The following is an 18,560-nucleotide window of genomic DNA, read 5'->3' on the forward strand; positions in this document are numbered from 1 at the left end:
AGTTGAGAACCTGACCACTGAGAAGCCTGGATAATAGCGTCACATGATCTGCAGAGCTACGGTATGCATGCAGATAGACTACTCTTGAGAAAAGCATTCAAAGGTATGGAATGATTCCCCTTTTCCAGTGGTGCGTCATACTGGCCATGTTCACTTGATTGAAAGGACCCCTGGTGACTCAAGCCATCATGATTTATGAGTACCAATGGGTACCCATTCCATAAACCAGGTGCCCATTACAGGTTGTTGTGTCATGCAAATATGGCAAGGGTGGGCTGTTGGAGTAATTAACCCATTGTCTGTTTTAGAGTTGTGGTTGGCTATTAACCATGCCAACATCCACCTTGTGAGGTTCACACGATATGGTCTAAGAAGGGAGGTTAGTTTATAGAACAGGCAGCCACAAACACCTGAAAACTTAAACAAGCCGCTAGGTGTGAGTCCAATCACTATTATACACAGTGATATACATAGAGCATGATCACCACAGCTTAAACGAGCCTGTCCTTGAATTATTTGAGAATTGTTTTCCCCTCAAAAAATCCATGCTTTCCAGGTTTGGATGACATAGTAAGCCACATTCAGGCAGGTAATTAGGCAAATAGTGCCCAGCATGTTTCACTGTTTAAAGGAGTCACCATGATCTGTTTAAGCTACAGTAATTGTGTGAATTGTCATCCTTCACACATCCTTCTCAAGGGTAGGAACCATTAAACAGAATAGGGCTGTGGAGGGGAGAAAATAAGTAAGAAAAGGAGAACAAGTCTGAGTTCCATTTGTACCATCAAAGAGCTGAAGACAGGAATCAGGGTATGCACAAGTAAGCTGAAAGGTGCAATCCAAAAGAGGCACAGATATAAACAGACTCTAAATGTGCTGGAGCCCAACCTAGGGGAAAACAATCACCTTTCCCCATTTTGATATGATTTCTTGGGAACTTAATGGCATAGAGAAATTCAGATTATAGAAATAGGCCTGTGCCTGTAGTACAAGGTGATGGTTACAATACAGCACAGGACTACAGCCATTAAATCTTAAAGAAATGAAGGGTGGGGAGAGATGTGTTATGCTTCTCCCCATGCTAACACTGTATGTCAGTCTGTTGCCCCTGAACAGGTTCATGCCACATATTGGCCGTGAGTAAAGGCCTCATCTTCCTTGACTTTCACAGTTCAGAAGTATACACAAGGTCAAATGGCACAGGCTAACTCTACCAAACTATGTAATACAATCACATTTGTTTACAATACAGGACAGGACTGGTATTCCCCCACCTTTCTTCCTTTTTCGTATCTAGGTAAAGACACATCAAGTCAATATGTGGGTCCTTCCTGTGGTACTGATGTATTCGACCAAAATATGTTCTTTCTTTAGACGTTCTCATGGGTTCCATCAGTAACAACAATCAACATACCGAACTCCAATGGAGCAAAGACGTGGGCTGCATGCAAAGATTAAATGTCTACAGAATTTTGATTCTCTCTGTCCTTCTCAAATGAAAAGAGGTTTCCCATATTAGGATGCACTGATGCACTTACCCATATCCAAGCACAAACGAGTAGTAGACCTGCTGAGACACTGAACCTAATCTAAGAAGCTTCCAAATGATATGGCCTCTCCACTGGGAGAGGAAGCATCACACGTGCACAGCAATAACCCCTTTCTTGAATGATGCAGATTGTGCCTGGTGTAACAGCAGAACAGCACACTGCATGCAAAACAACCCTTCCAAACGACCTTTCTAAAGAATTCATTTTTTCTTGTCCATAGCAAACAGCACCATATCAATTTATTTCTTAAATTTCATCCATCCCAGCCAGCCATGATCTGAGAAACTGGTTGGGCCCCACTGGATATTAGCCCGTTTGTTGGGCATCCACCCATCCATCTATATCTGTGTCCAAGAGAGCAAAGCAGCCCATGGCACAATAGTTACACAATGGAGACTGTGCAATACTTTTTTGACAATGAAAAGTTTCAACCATGGTTTCTTGATCACTTGCTTTTACTGCTATGCTCCTATTGCACTGTGCTCCCACCCAAGCTGGTATGTGGAAGACCGTTAACAGCTTTGAGAGGAAGGACAGCAGCAATCTCCCACCCCCAGTCTCCCTTTGCTGTTCACCTTTCTCCCCTTTAACACGGAATTTAGTCTTCTGTGCAACCAAGGTCCAGTACAGATAGACACATCTGTCGATCTTGGTTAAGCTGAGGTTGCTGTTTATTTAGGATCAAATGAATTCCAACCCATTTATGTAAGAATATGCAATTTCTTAAAAAAGCTGTGTGGGCATTTATATGAATTTTGTAATGCATTTGTTTTTGTGCACATCTTAAAAGTATATATTGATAGTGCTGAAATACTGTTTAGAGCAGTATTTTCTTAAATATACAGATTTTGTGCACACAGTGCTCTACTATGCACATTTCTGGGTGCACTGGAAAACTTGCAAAAAGGGGGATTTTGAAATACAATTCTGTCTCAGCCACTGAAAGGTTTGGGAAGTGAACTCCGTAAATCCATCAAGAAAACAGAGTTAATTTCTTAGCCATTCCTAGGGTCCTGACCAAGGAGAGCCCCAGGATGAAACTATGCTCTTCCTTAAATGGGGCTAGGTAGGCCTAAAGGAACTGTGAGGCTGCATCAGCATTCACTGCATCTCCCACCAGGATGATCTGTACATAAAAACAGAGCGAGTCAGAAGGGGCCTCCCGGGCCATCTAGTCTGACCCCTGGCTACATCTGGCTCTGCTCATGACATGCCCACCATGTGCATGTCCAGCCTATCTTTGAACACCCTCACCGATGGGCCTCAACGACCTCTCATGGAAGCCCATTCCACACCCTCGGGGTCCTAACTGTGCTTTCTGGCATCCAAACGGAACCTTGGCTCCCTGAGCTTTGCTCCGTTGGAGCGCACCCTGCCTTCCTCTGCAGGGGAGAACAGGTCTCTACCCATCTCCATGTGACATCCCCTCACATACCTGTATGTTGCCAACATATCCCCTCTGAGTCTCCTCTTCTCCAGGCTGAAAAGGCATAGTTTCCTCAGTCTTACCTCATAAGGCTTCCCCTGCAAACTGGCCACCAACCTTGTGGCCCTATGCCTCACTGACTCTAACCTGGCTATATCCTCTCTGTAATGAGGGGCCCAAAATTGTGCACAATACGCCAGTTGCAGGCGCACCAGAGTCGTATACAGTGGTAGTAAAATCTCTCTCGATCTAGAAGCCACACTTCTGGCTATGCAACCAAGGGTGGCGTTTGCCCTCTTGACCACCGCATCACACTGCTGACTCATGTTCAGCCTGCAGTCAACCAGCAGCCCGAGGTCCCTTTCACAAGTGCTGCTCTCCAGCCACTTGACACCTAACCTGTACTTATGACATCTATTCCTATGCCCCAAGTGCAAGACCTTGCACTTATCCACATGGAATGCCATCCTGTTGTCTCCTGCCCACTTCCATAGTCTGTCCAGATCCTTTTGGATCTGGAGTACCTGCTCCTCAGTTGTGGCCACTGCTCCAGTTTTAGTGTCATCTGCAAATTTGATCAGCAGACTGTTCACCCCTTCTTCCATGTCGTTAATGAAAAGATTAAACAGGATCAGTCCCAGGACAGAGCCCTGGGGACCCCGCTTGTCACTGGCCACCATCCCGATGATTCCTTGCTAATGGTTACCTTCTGCTTTCGGTCAGTCAACCATACCCTAATCCACTGGACAGTGCTTTGGTGTATCCCAAAATTCCTCAGTTTCTCCACCAGGATATCATGGGGCACTTTGTCAAAGGCCTTGCTGAAATCCAGGTATACCACATCCACTGCATCCCCTCCATCTAGCCATCTCGAAACCTTGTCATAGAATTCCACAAGGTTTGTCTGGCAGGACCTGTTTTTGTGGAAGCTGTGTTGTGTGGCTGTCAGCCTCCCTTCCCTATCTAGCATCACTAGATCTCTCTCTATTATGAGCCTTTCCATTGTTATTCCTACAATGTACGTAAGGCTAACTGGCCTGTAATTCCCCATGTCCCTTCTACTACCCTTTTTGAAAACTGAAAATTGGGACCAGTGATGCCACCCTCCAGTCCTCTGGAACTTCACCCGTTCTCCATGAGGCCTCAAAAATGGATGCCAGCACGCATGAGAGAACCCCTGCCAACTCTCTAAGTACTCTCGGGTGTAACCCATCAGGGCCTGGAGCCTTTGTAATGTCCAATGCCTTGACGGGCCCCTTGACTTCTGTGGGAAGACTCTAATCTGTGCTCCTAAGTCCCCAGCCACATCTAATCTCCTATGCGTGCCAAGAGATCACTTGCCGGCACACTGCCACTCTGGACTCAAAATCCCATACACAAATGTAAATTCTTGCAGGGATGCTGCTGACAGTTGCATCCTGCTGTTCTTGAGTGAGGGTTCAGAGCACTCTGCTCATCTGCAAGCCAAACTCAATGAGTTGCCAGTCTTCTCATCCATCTTATCCTAAGGCACCTATCAAAGCTACTGCCAGAAGCTGGTACTTATTACTTTGTTCTGCTTTCTGTCATCCCAAAGAAGAGGGAGTTCCCATGTGTTCAAGATATATTTCTGATGCTGAGTGAGAATACCCCCTCTGCAAAGTAGCTTTCTCCCCAAAGTGAATCAAAACACATGTGCACCCATAGTTTGAGCTACACATGGGGGGAAGTCCAACACACAGTGATATTGACTAGCGAATGGCAAGCAGGGAAAGGATTAGGTGTACTCTCCCCATCACTTATCTGTTCACTGTTCTCCCTAAATCTGCTTTTTGGTTAGCTGTATAGTCACTGTACAAAGCTTTAGTGTGTGCGCATGTGCTCATATGTGTGTGTGTGTAAGGTCAGCGTTAAGATAGGCAAGCAGCAGTGCCGAGATACCCTAAGACTGCCTAAAGATACCTTCAGAAGCAGTTCTAAATACAGCACACCAACCATTATCTAAGCATTAGCAGATAATTGGTAAGACTGTGAGCAGATAAAATTAAGTGCATATGTGTGGCTATGTACATGGCTAGAGCTTTTGCTGAAATTTCTATTGCAGTAGATCACACTCTTGAATCTGCAAGCACTTTTCAGTTTTTAAAGCAACTTGTGTCTTCAGTGCTGTAAGCAGCCATATGGGAAACGTAGTTCATAGTTCTATACTCACGTCACACGTTACTATGCAAAATGAACACAGTTCACAAATGGTTCATTTTAATGATGGCTTGCTGGTTGTCCTCCAACCCAGAAAGTAGACTCCACTCTTGCCTTATAAATCAACACCTTCAAACTGCCAACCTGGTAAATGAATCCACATGCATTTACCACCTGATATAGTACAATTGATCTGGGGGATGGAGGAAATTAGTCTTAGCAGCTGGGATTTCAAAATGAGAATATAACCATTCATTTTATGAATGGAGTGAGTAAAGTGTGATGGGGAAATCTTTTTTTTTTCAAATGAGCAAAAATTAACAAAAATTGGTAGTCTCCTATAAAATTGTCAGCAGGCTTTTCTAGCAAAGTGGATGAGTTTTTTGCACAATGCATACCTGCCCTATGAAACTCATTCTCATATTGCCATTGCTATGGTCAGATGTTCTTCTGCTTTTATCCAGAAGCAGCGTTTTATTGCTTGCATCCCTTGGCACAGTGGTGCCATGGGATGGCCAGACGATTATACTTGATCAACTGTTCTTATATCCATTTATGTACTTCACTCTTAAATGCTTTCCAAATACATATACTTATTCCAAAAGCATAGCTCATTCAAGTAACTTCTGTGGCGCATCTCAGTCTTCCAAGTAACAGATTCAACACAGAAAACTACAGAGCAGGAATGGGGAACGTCTGGGCTGTGGGCCTAAATTGGCTCATGAAGCTCCACAATCTGGACTATTCTTTCACTACACCTTCCCCTCACTCAACATGACTGCAATGCACATTACAGCATCTGAAGTGAGAAGCTTTGAGAGTACTGACCAGATCTGCAGTGTGGATTAAAACTGGGATCTCTGTGATCCTAAAATTATCTGCACAGGTCAACTGAGGGGAGAGAACGTGATTTTCCTTCTCATTGTGATATACTGAATGGGTTCTAAACTTTCTACTACAGAATACTGCAATGAGACTTGACACTCTCCATTCCTGTGCTGACTAGCATAGACCTATTGAGGAGGGGAGAGAACTAGATTTTTACTCCCACTTTGGTGTGCTGGATGGAGAGAAACTGCAGTGTTTCTTTTCACCACTGAGTCGAGAGGAGGCCTAGCCATGCTACTGTAAGTGCAGATGCTGTCGCCTGTTGCGGGGGCCTTTCCTGGAGGGCTTCTTAGACCTGCCCCCCTACAGCAGCAACACTGCTCACCTTTCAGATTTTTCCATTCAAGTAACATACTTGTGAGGTACAGAGACAAGAGTGACTTTAGGGCTTTATAGATCAAAGCTAGTTCTCTGAAGATTTAACTACGTGTTCCTTTTTAAACCATGCCTCTGGTGCACAGTCCCAATCCATATCATATCTTTGCAGAGATATAAAACATAGTTGCAGGCTATGTAATAAAAGCAACATTTAATTTGACTCAAATTAAGTTTAGGCAGCAATAGGAAATGAAAGCACATCCTGATACACCAAAATGCTAATGTTAAGGTATGTGCCATGTACTCCTTCAGCTGTGGCCCTTGGACAATCTGTTCAGGCAGCTTGAAACAAAATGCATTGTAGAAGCCAGAACTTGTGGCTACAAACAATTTGTACTAACTGCATATTTTGACAACTCTGTTTAAAATTAGAAAACATATTAAGCAGAGGTTGCTTAAAAAGAGCCTAAGGATGAACACAACAGACCTCATTGAACACAGAGTGGCTTATTTCAAAATAACTATGCACAGGTTGCACTGAAAGTCACAGATCCAGAATAACTTTTCAAAAAGCCCGCATGAGACTGGGGGCCATCCAAAGCCTCCTACCTTCATTGCTTCAAACTCCCCTTAATTCAGTTTCACTTATCTCACTCATGTTTACTACGAAGCTGTGAAAGAACCATTTAGGAACAAGAGTTGAGAAGGAAAAGATGAGGTGAAAAGGAAAACTTTGGTGTCACTGGTATATTGATAGTACCTTGCTACAATCTCTGTAATCATCATGCAATCTCAACACTTTGAAAAAGGATTAATAAGATGGAACACTTAAAATGAAGACTCTGAAGAAATTGCTTCCACTTTCTGGCACTTCACTTTTTAGAATATGCAAAAATGCAATAAATTAATCAAGATGTTCCAAATCTATCTGCCACAGGTACCTAAGAATCATTATATTGAAAGTTCCCAGAATGTTTACAAGGATCCAAAGGATACCATCTGACCTGTTACTTTGTACACTGTGCCTGAGATGAACCTTTGAAGTAATACCAAGGTGGGAAACTATACTTTACACAATGAAATGATCACTCATTCTACAAACTTTCTGAATAAGGGAAAATTAAAAACTAAACTTAAGTTAGAGGATCACTGCCAACATTGGGTAAGACAATCACAGCTTCATGGTTATTTCAATTATGTCCAGGTCTGGGCACCACAGCTTAAGAAAGATCCAGACAAGCTGGAAAGGGTGCAGAGGAGGGCAACAAGGATGATCTCGAAACTGGAGACAAAGCCCTATGGGGAGAGATTGAAAGAACTGGGCATGTTTAGCTTCAAGAAGAGAAGACTGAGGGGAGGTAGGACAGCATTCCTTAAGTAATTGAAAGCTTGTCACAAAGAAAAAGGCCAGGATCTCTTCTTGATCATACCGGAGTTCAGGACAAAGAATAATGGGCTGAAGTTACAGGAAGCCAGGTTCCAGCTAGATATCAGGAAAAATTTCCTGACTGGTAGAACAGTATGACAATGGAACTAATTATCTAGGGAGGTTTGGGCTCTCCCACACTAGAAGCATTCAAAATGCAACTGGACAGCCATCTGAGTGCGATGGTTAACCTGATGTCTTGCACTGAAAAGGACCTGATGGCCCTCTGGCCCCTTCCATTCTATGATTCACACGCCAACCTCATGAGGAGATCGTTACTTCCTCTCACTCATCAGAATGCTTATAAATTCAACTTATAGCAGGGGACCCCTAATCCACAATACAAAAACCAGGCTTTGGTGAACACACAGCTTTCTAGATATTGCACCCTAATGCTCCTCAAGCCCAACCAGTATCAGTCAATAATAATGGGAACTATAATCTAGCAACATCTGGAGGGTCACAGGATCTCCAACCCTGCGATAAACCATGAGCAAGATCTTGATGTTCATTTCAGTTCTGTTCAGACGTTAGAGACATTTAGATCTATATGTCACTGCTATAGATCAATAATATTATGCCACAACGACCTTATTTTTTCTGACACAGAAAACTGAAGCCTAATTCATTGACTCTAATAGGAGTGGCTTCCAAGTGCCTTCACACAGGAAAAAAACATTGTGAGGAATCTCACAGTGGAAAGAGATTATGGACACAAATGATAATAATGCTAACAGCATAATGAGAAAAAAACATAAAAGCTTGGAAGGATTATCCTTTACTATTGGACATCTGGAAATATCTTTATTCAATCACAGAATCACAACTCTATGGACATTTAGTACAGCCATCACTCACATTCATATCTGTAGCTGAGGGAAAGCATCTACTGGAAGGTCGTGGTTTAATTGTTGCCACTCTTGAGTCCACAGCTGCATTGTCTGGAATTCTTGATGGCTTGGAAACTGGTACTATTTCATCAACTTTATCTGTAACACAGAAGTATTTGCTAAAATAAATCTAATTTGTTCAAAGACTGAAATATCTAAATATTGCAATGTAAAATAAAAAGTTTAACTTCTTAAAGATGCAAATAAAAAAGGGATTTTGGCAGTTTAACAAGGCAATGTTTGAGCATTATAAGTCGTGCAAGCCGAGCACTTTTATTGCTGCTGCGTAACATGCATGCTTTAGTTTTAAGCCTGCATGCATTTAATGTTTACTTAGTGTGACTTGAAAAACAATCCTCTTCTTCAAACCTTCAAAATGTGAAGGGAAAATATCTATATAGAAATGGAAAGAAAACCTTTAGAAATAGTACACCTGGAGAGCACTGTTTCACACAGTAGTCGCTAGACGTGATATTTTAGACAATAAAAAGTATTTTAAAAGTGCTCTTTATACTATTACTTTCATCTTGATGCCAGGCAATTAGACAAAACTATCTAGCACTGCTCTATCAGCACTTCGTTTTAGTATCTTAAATATGGAAGTGTTTCATAACTTCATTTTTTCTGACTTCTAAATATTATTTAAGTACTTTATTTCTGGGCCAATAAAGCAAAATTCATACCCACATTAGAACTTGTACAGAAGCTCAATAATTTATCAGGGCTGATTCTCATCACCAAGTTGCTAGTAATGAACAATTTTCTTTCAGCCTGGAGTATAATATCCCTTTATCTGTCAGTGAGGAAATGCTCATGGACAACTTCCATCATGGACTCTGTTCTAGTGTGCACAGTATCTTCAAAGAACATACTGAACGATGGCTAACAAACTGTGTTTTGAGATCATAATGGAAGTCATGGTATGACCACTTCAGTATGGGAAAAAGTAGGAAACCTCATCTGGGCTGGAGACAAGAAAAGAAAGCAGCCCATCATGGACAAAATTGTGGTGAGAATTGGCCCTCCATATTACATTCACGGAAGAAGCCAACAACACTAATTATATCTGCAAACTTTGTAGCTCCGTGCAGTATAGGGCAAACCTAACTACAGGCACAAACCAAAATAGATGCTACTACTTTTGAGTATTATTCTTTTTTAAGGCGCAAAGAAACTTTCAGATAAAATGTTAGTCTGCAACTAGATCACAGTATTACAATTGTTCATTACCATTCTCTTCGTATTAATGCTGAAAGCGAGGCAGTTTACTCATCTATAATCACACATCAATTTAGTCTCTGCGCAATCTGTGCTATAATAAATAGTGCTTTATACTTTCTTTGCCACACCTTCAGTATCAACATTTAGAACATGCAATCAGATTAAATAAATGCACTGTCTTAAAAAAAAGAATCTAAAGTTTCATTAAAAACCACTAATGAATCATCTTTTCTATCCATAGGGATCTGGATACAAAGCATAAATGCATACACAAAAAGCTGTATAACAGATGGAAACAACTCCATCCTATTTTTCTTATTTTTGACAACTGCATCTTAAAGACATCATACTTCCCGTTAACTTTCCTAGAATTACGTATAGCATAACTGCATTGCTAATTGCTTTAGGAAAAAAGAAAAAGAAAAACTGGTTCATTGATTATCAACTAAATACAGCCACCTTACTTTTCTACAGGTAATTCCACCCATGCAGAGAGTTGGAATTAGAGAATGATTAGAGCTACTCACTGGTAAAGAGCATATGCAGTCTCTAAGGGTCTGGCTTAGAATGGGAGAGCGGCAAAAGGAAATGGCTTTTAATGTAGCACATTAGATAAATGGAGAGATGCGTCGTGATCCAGGGCCCCACGCATTCTGGCCATGAACGCGAGGGTCCCCTGCAGGTGTGGGTTTCTTTCAATTCACTTCAGTGGAAGGGGCAGAGCTCTCTGAACTCAAGACCAGAGATGTCCCCACCACTGAACTGAGGAGAGAAAATCTTGTAGCTGGGTGAGTTTCTGTGTGTGCATCAGAGCCTCTCTGTCCACAAGGGATAGCTGGATCAGGGCAATGGTGTTTATAGAGGAGGAATCACAGTTAACTTCTCTAGATGAAAAGAAAACTACCCTGGAAAAGGAGATTGTTTTAGTCATTTAGAAGCTCTAGGTCAGCTGCTGATGTTATGACATTGAACAATATGACTGTAAAGATTATTAGTAAATATGTTTCCTGTATTCTAAATTTTGTGTTTGGCTTAAACAAAATCAAAATGATACAATAGGTTTGTACTCCATTTAGCAGCAATCCCCAAACATACTTTATTAAAACTATAACTGAGCCTTTGCAGTAAAACATAAAACCTGCTGGTTTAATCTTGGACATTTGGGTATGCTGGTGTATTCACCAAGAACAGCCAAGAGAGAAGATTTCGTATTAAGCCTCTCCAGCCCCGTAAGTGATCCTACAAAAACTGTCTGGGATCCACTAAGACAGAGTTTGAAGATGGGAAGTATTTGTTACTCAGTGTCTGTAGATTATATAAAATTGCACATAAAAACTCAGCACTCTTATAACTGAACAGACACACATAACCCATACACTAACCGGACAATGAAAACTACAGGGAAAGAATAAAGAGGCTTTGAAAGACACTTGAAAAAGCATGGAAATAGCCACTTTGAAAATGATAAAAACCATGCATACCTTCAGCTACTGGACTTGCAAAGACAATACTGAGCACTGGATCTGACTACTGAATCAGTTTGCAAGTATTCTCTAATAATCTGATGTTGTGGGAAGCTCTATTTTTTGTTGATCTTATAGCTTTATCCTTGGCAGCTCATTTCTCCTTGCCCTACTCCCACTCAAATTGTAGATATTGCGCCTCTTTCCAATCACAGACAAGAATAGTCGAAGCAAATTGGAATAAGAATTGGAAGTAAGGTTCTATATGTGACTACAAAGAAAGAAGGGATACCTCAATTCCGCAGACATTTTAACAGCAGTTAAAATCTGACAGCATTGCTAGATGGCTTTAGGCTTGCAATTTTGTGCTATTTAAAAAAATTGGCATACTGAAGTAATACAAGGGGTGTAGAAAATCCAAATACACTCAATGTATTAAATTTAGGAAAGAATTCCAGCCTTTCCAGCAAGTTATATTTGATTTGTCTGAAGTTAAGAATAGTTACAAATTACAGCAGCATTTTGACAGATTCTGCAGTTCTTGACAAATTCTTAAAATCCTTACAACCCGCGCTCCCCAGTCCCCCCATACTTCTAGAATGATATACTGCAAATAAAAACAGTTCATTATATGGCACAGCTAGACTGGATGTAACAGTCCTACAGGTATTTGTTCAACACAATGCCTTTCCTTTTTCAAACATACTAAAAGGTATGAGGGAAAAAAGATACTGAGGGCTGATTCTCAAAGAGCTGTGTAACTTGTTTCTGTGCAGGAGTTTAAAAACAATATTAGAAACTTAACAAAGGCTGTCAATTCGGACTTGTTTGTCACACTTGCTAGTTGACATTTCCCCTTGATTTTAATGCTATGCAGTTTTGTAAAAGGTGTATTCTTGCATCAGTGAGAATGACTCTTACATGCTTCAATTTGAAACGCATTTATTTACAAAGGTATCTGTAACATGTTAAATAAACAAACAAACAAAAAATAAAAACAGGCACAGATGGGGCGCAAGTGGTATTACAGGTGTGGATAGGGATAAGTGACACTGGAAATTCCATCCCATTTAAGCCTGACAAGATTCCACAGCATTTCCATTCTGGTAAGAGACAGCGGACTGTTGTGGAATTTTTTTTCCAATTCCAGAAATATTTTGTGCATTTGGGGAGAGGGGTGCCATCATTTGTGCAAATTGGAATTTAAGCACACAGGGGTGTTGAGATTTCCCCAAAGGGTGTCTCAAAAAAAGGTTTTCTTGCTCAACTATGCATGAGTGCAGTTCTGCCTGTCCTCTATGTAATCCCACAGAGGCATGGATCCCTCTTGTAAATATTCCTTTCGCTTCATTCGCACCATACACTCCTTTGTTTAGTCCAACAGAGCCATATTCTGCGCTTGTCAAATAAACTGTCAGTTCCCGCTTTCCATCTCACTTGGTTTGTGAAGGGAGAAAAGTAGAAGGGAAAAATCAGCAAATTCTTTGGCGAGTATGGAATAGGGCTCTATCAGGCTAAATAAATTAGTGTGCAGAAATGATGAAACTGACCAGGAAATTTACAAGAGGAGAATATGCCTCTTGTACAGAAATTTTTACAGTGATATACAGAGAAGAGGCAGGCTTGTGATCTTGTGCACTTGTGTGAAGATGCCCAATTAAAAATAATTTTGAAATTACAGTAACATTTACACAAATTTCAAGATCCCCCCACCAGACTTGCACAAACCGCTGCTATTAAAAATGGAATCCACATGTTGGCTCAATTTGCCACAGATCAAGTCGATGCCAGTGGGGGAAATGGAACAAAATCCACAGGGCTGAACCAGAAAAATCCATCATGTTTTCACTCCCCAAATGGAATTCTCATACATCCCTAGGTGTGAGAGCTGACACCTGAAATACAGGGTGCATTTGAGCATATAGTTAAGATAGCCCACCCACAGAAGCATTCTTAATCAGAGTACATCTAGATCTAGTTTGTGTCAGGACAAATATTTTGAATCCAACGTTGCGCCTGCAAAGTGCCTGCCTCAGGGGTTAGCCCATACCAGCTGCATCTCATCATTAGCCCAATCATTTAGCAAAAAGCAGCCACAAGCAAATGTTTCACTAAGGAGCACAATATGGCTGGTTTGTACTGCAGCAAAATGCTTCCTCCTCCTATTTATCTTCAGTCTCAGAGAATACGGGTTGCTGTGACAGTCCATAGAAAGTTTAGCTATATCCACCAGGTTGGATTAGTTATGGGTTTGACAAATATGCTGTTGTGACTCTTCAGGAAAGTTAGTTTAAAACTGGAACGGGACAGCAGTAACTACTCTGTGCTTGTAATAATGGTAGCAGCCACTGCCTAGTTTTCTAGTGAAATAGGATCCTCAAACAATAATCTAGGACCCATTCTGTACTCCTCACATGCATAGAGATGATTTTGAGTCCACTGTGTTAACAGTCTGGAAGCAGCAATAGCTCCACCCCTGCACCTGCAATGCGCCGACAGCCCGGTGTGCTGTATTCACCCTGGTTCTATTCAGACCATTCTAGCACCAGTAAATGAAGTGGCCTAAAAGAAAAGGCAATTCTGTACTATCAATGCATACACATTTGTGATGCAAAGCTAGCTTTCAGACATTGTGGCACAGTACCCAACAGCATGTCATGACTCTTAAATTCTGAGGAGGTCTGGCTACTAGGAAGAGCATGGCTTTGGCTTGCATCGTTAATATTTATGGTATTATTTGAATTAGTTTAACCTACAAATAATATTTCTTTATTGTAAGAACTGATCAAGGTACAAAAATACATTGCTATTTTCTGTCTCTAAATCTCCAAACTCTCTTCGCAGCAGAACTAAGTTACCCACCAAGACCCAACAAGAAAGGAGCTTTTGAAAGTAGCATTCCTGTGCCTAGATAGATCTGCTGGCACAGTTTTATCCAAGTCACAAATGCTGCGAAAGCACCCTGGCATGTTGCATTTACGCAACCCAGCCAAGATAGGTTGGTTATTACCACACAATGGGCTAGAGACTAATCTAGTCAGACCCACAGAGGATAAGAATTATCATGATCCAAAAGGCACTTACAGGCTAACCCCAACACCTCAGGCCAGCATGCCAGAAACACCAGGCAGAGACTAATTGAACACAATTTCTGAGGCGAATATTGCCAAGACCCACATACTTACCAAGAACTTCAGTATGCTTGCTCAGAGGGAATGAGGGGAAGGGGGGGAATAATGGAAAAAGAAAACTCAAAAAACAGCTGTGTCCAGAAATGATTTGTATTTGTAAGAAAAGCAATGAATGTCTGGCACAGTGTAAAAAAAATGCTCTCATGAAGCTAAAGTGAAAGAACAGAAGCAAATGTTCTTCAAATACCAGCAGCACACATTGTTAACAATGCAAATATAAACTACAAAATGTTAGACTAATCTAGTCAGCCAGAATACAATGTTAGCCAAATGTAGAAATGGTCAAGTTCTGCCATTCATGGCTTTATGGCTACGAATTAAAAGGACAGGCACATTAAAAAAAACCCTTAAAAATACTATCACAACTGTGATAATTTATTTCTTCTTCCCTCCCCCTTTTGCCTGACGCATGGGCATGGGCAATGAGGCCCTCTCTGTTATGGCTCTCTGCATTCGGCCACTGCGACGAGGCACTGTGGCTTGTGGTGTTTCTTGAGAGTCATTAATCCCTTCATCCCCTGGTAAGTATCCAGTGGGCATTGCCACTGCATCCTCACCAGTCCATGTTGAGGCACTGGTTAACTCAACACGAGGGGTGGCTCTTTGGGAGATACGTGTTTCAAGGACCTGTGTCCTTGGCTGCTTGAGGAAAGCTAAAATCTCAGACAGGTAGTTATGGATGGCTCTTGTGGAGGTTGCCACAATGCCTAGCTGCAACTCCATTCGGCCCATGGACTGTGACATGAGACCCATGGACTGTGCATGCTCCCTCTTTATGTTTTCCAGCAGCTGCACAATCCTACTGTTGGTTTCCATCAATAACCTCTCCCCTTCTGTCAACTGAGTTTGCCCCCTCCAACCCCGATCTCTAGGGACAGGTTGAACACCGTGGTGCTCTTCGTTCATTTCATTTCCCTCCTCAGGAGAGTCACTTTCATACTGGGGAGTTCTACTGAGAGACTGATTGCCAGGAGATTGTATGTCCATTGCACACTGTGAAGTCCGCTCTGGTGTTGGAAATCCCTCAAAATCTTCCCCAACATTGCTGTGTGTTTCAGATGATGACAATGGCCATGGCCAACTCTCCGTAGTTCTGGCTGGTGAATCTTCATCAGAAGCTGGCACTGAGGATTCTTGCTCTTCTGCAGGTGTGGATGGTGAACTTCCTCTCTGGTGCCTGGGTTGCCCCGAAGATCCAGGAACCTCCCCATCTTGCTCCCCAGTGACATCTGGCAATCAAATAGAGGAGCAACAACCACTGTATCTGAGGCCAGGAAGATGGAGGAATCTACATACATTGGACAACACACAGAAAGAAGCCAGTTGGGAAACCAGTGTGTTTGTGTTTGGGCAAACAGTAGGGCGGACTAAAATTTAGAGATTGAAAAGTGGAGGAGCCGGTTGTAGTTATTGATACTTTATATAACGCAAACTGTCCTGCACCCATAACACATACAACTATCCTGGATCCCAAGGCACAACTTTCAATACACCTTATTGTGATTGTGACATAAATGCCTGTGAACCTATCAAAAAGCTCACCTATGTATTGTAGTGATGTCACAGTCAGAAATCTCTGTGATGAACTTTGGGTCAATTGTCCAAGCGACCTGAGCTTCCTGTGGTGTCAGATCTGCTCCACCACTGGCTTGTGTGGCAGCCCTTGAAGCACTGGTTGCTATCTTCTCTTTTGTCCGGCGTTTCATCTCACCCCTAAACCCCTTTCAGAACTAGTGCCACATAGTCAGTGTGACAGTCAATCAAATTTATCCTGTGAACAATGTCTCTTAGGTCTTACATGTACTATATACATTCATTTCCTTGCTATTTCTAAATCGAAGGTAATTATACACAAGGGCATTGTTCACCAGGATGATTTCTGTTTGAAGATAATATTTGCCTTGTGCTTTCCTACTGACTTCCTGCTCACTTTCATAAGGGAAATATAAGCACATGTTTTCCCATGTATGTATGCTTACAAAGAAATATTAAGTCTTGCACAGGGGCGTTTAGTCATGTATGTGATTTAGACGTACATCTACACTAAGCAAATATATCCCTGAACATGATTATATATTGCATGCATTTTTAATTAGATTGCCATGTTCTGCACTTCTGTATCTTATGTGATGAATGAGAAAACATTCTATGTGGGAAAAATAAAATAAGCCTTCTGCCTCTGGGACAATTTAGACATTTATTCTGATATGTCCACTGGAATGATCATAATAACCACTGCTTCAGGATAGTATATTCCCCACTCTCAAGCAAGAGTTGAACGTTAATAGCATTATCTTCATTAAATAGAACATCTAAACAACAGTAACTACTTCTGATCATTCCTGGTGAACTGATTGCTCTGTGTAGTTGGTGCTAGGTAATTAGCACTCACATTACATAATATCAAACATTTGTATTTTGTTGGGTGTAACTCCTGCTCATTGACACACACCACATGCTGCTCTTATGAACTTCTTTTGGAATTGGGCATTTGCACGAGAGGGGCATGGGTGTATGAATGTGTTATATTAGAAATACAGTGTTCTTGTATTAAATGTTCCTTGAGATAATCTCTCCTATTTTAGGGCAGGAAGAGGAATATCAAGGGTGATTCCTAGAGATAACCATGGTCTTTTTCACCACCTCAGATCTGGAAACTTCTAGCCATATACTCTAAAGTTCATTGTACATAACACGATTCAATATAGCTGAGTATTTATCTCAATAATAATAGCAGTAGTAGTAATAATGATAATGCTATTAGCACTAATTATTTCTTTGTCTAGTGAGTCAAGTATTCACATTCAAAGTATTCATGTTCTGTATGTGTTGGGTAAGACTGTCCAGTTGCATGTTTATGGAAGGTGAGGATGAAGTTGTGTTTATATAAGATGTATGAGATTCTTATGAAAATGGAAGTGGGGACAGTGGCATGCAAGCCTTGAATCTTCCACTGCATGGATATTTTGAAAAGGGACTTCATGAAGTAATTTCAGTGTAATACCTGCTGCTTTTGCATTTTTATTCCCACCTTTGCTCCACCAGCATAGCAATAGCTATGACCGGTGAGTCAAATATTCCTTAGACAAAGCTACATTGTAGGACCACAGCATTCATTTTTCAAAATTCTCTGCCAGGGAACGCATATACAGCTGGGAATGTTTTTGAACACCTGTGCAAATATCATATCCATGATTCTGACTGGAATTTTGAGCAAGGATGGCCAACCAATGGCTCCTGAGAAAGATGTGGCCCAACATATAATTTTCTCTGCACAACTTCCATTGGCCTATCGAATTAATTAAGTTGCTGTATATTATCTATAAATGGAACTTTAAAATAGTTGTATGAGAGGCTTTCCATACCTTTAAATCAGCCCTCTCATAGTTCTGAATATAACACCCCAAGTCATGCTTCAGCGCATATGCAACCTAACTATGAAGTACTTTCTGTTAGGCTGCACTGAATATAGGGCCTGACTAGTTGTGACAGGGTTAGACTGGACATCAAAATATATTTCTGAACCCTTGGAAGAGTATATGAAAAAAAGAGTGGCCTCTTACAATATACAAGTTGGCCATCTCTGTTTAAGAAATAGCACTTTATTGTTAGTATGTAATTGGTCGAATGAATTCAGACAGATTCATATTTGAAATTTTCTTTCATTGAACATTTAAAATGGAACCAACCCAGTATAAAAACAGCAGAACTCATAAAATAATCTAAAAGAATAAAGCCTATCCTCCCCCAGTTGATTTTTGAGTAAAGGAATTTTGATTACACAAGTAACGTTATAGTTCAGGAGTGTTTGTTATTTATGCTTATGGTTCATCTGCCAGTTGCTTGTGAATCCAATTTCACAAACTTAAAATAAATGCTTATTGCTCAGAAGTACCATTAATTTTTGGCTGTCATCTCTTCTAGTTAGTCTCCTAATCAGAGAAAAAGCACAGTATTATATGGCATTGGTGGCCAATTACACAAATAACAAACAGGGAAAACAATTTAT

At 41.1% G+C, this 18,560-nt stretch overlaps 1 protein-coding gene across 2 annotated transcripts in view; it reads right to left on the reverse strand.

The window, feature by feature from the left end:
• The window catches only part of SHANK2 (SH3 and multiple ankyrin repeat domains 2), a 162,438-nt gene that overhangs the window by 22,630 nt on the left and 121,248 nt on the right, over nt 1–18,560 (reverse strand). The window contains exons 1-2 of one of the 2 annotated variants that reach the window (XM_044437031.1): nt 8,645–8,659; nt 5,168–5,298 (exon numbers count right to left, since the gene is read on the reverse strand). Coding sequence is in view for 1 of the 2 variants with exons in the window: in XM_044437030.1 (XP_044292965.1) it covers nt 8,645–8,775 (131 nt within the window). In the remaining variant the exon portion in view is untranslated. Of the gene's footprint in view, nt 1–5,167; nt 5,299–8,644; nt 8,776–18,560 lie in introns of those variants that run through there. The other variant, XM_044437030.1, reaches the window with a different exon arrangement.

Source organism: Varanus komodoensis, unplaced genomic scaffold, assembly GCF_004798865.1.
Source record: "Varanus komodoensis strain SLA01 unplaced genomic scaffold, ASM479886v1 scaffold3, whole genome shotgun sequence".
NCBI classification, from domain to species: domain Eukaryota; kingdom Metazoa; phylum Chordata; class Lepidosauria; order Squamata; family Varanidae; genus Varanus; species Varanus komodoensis.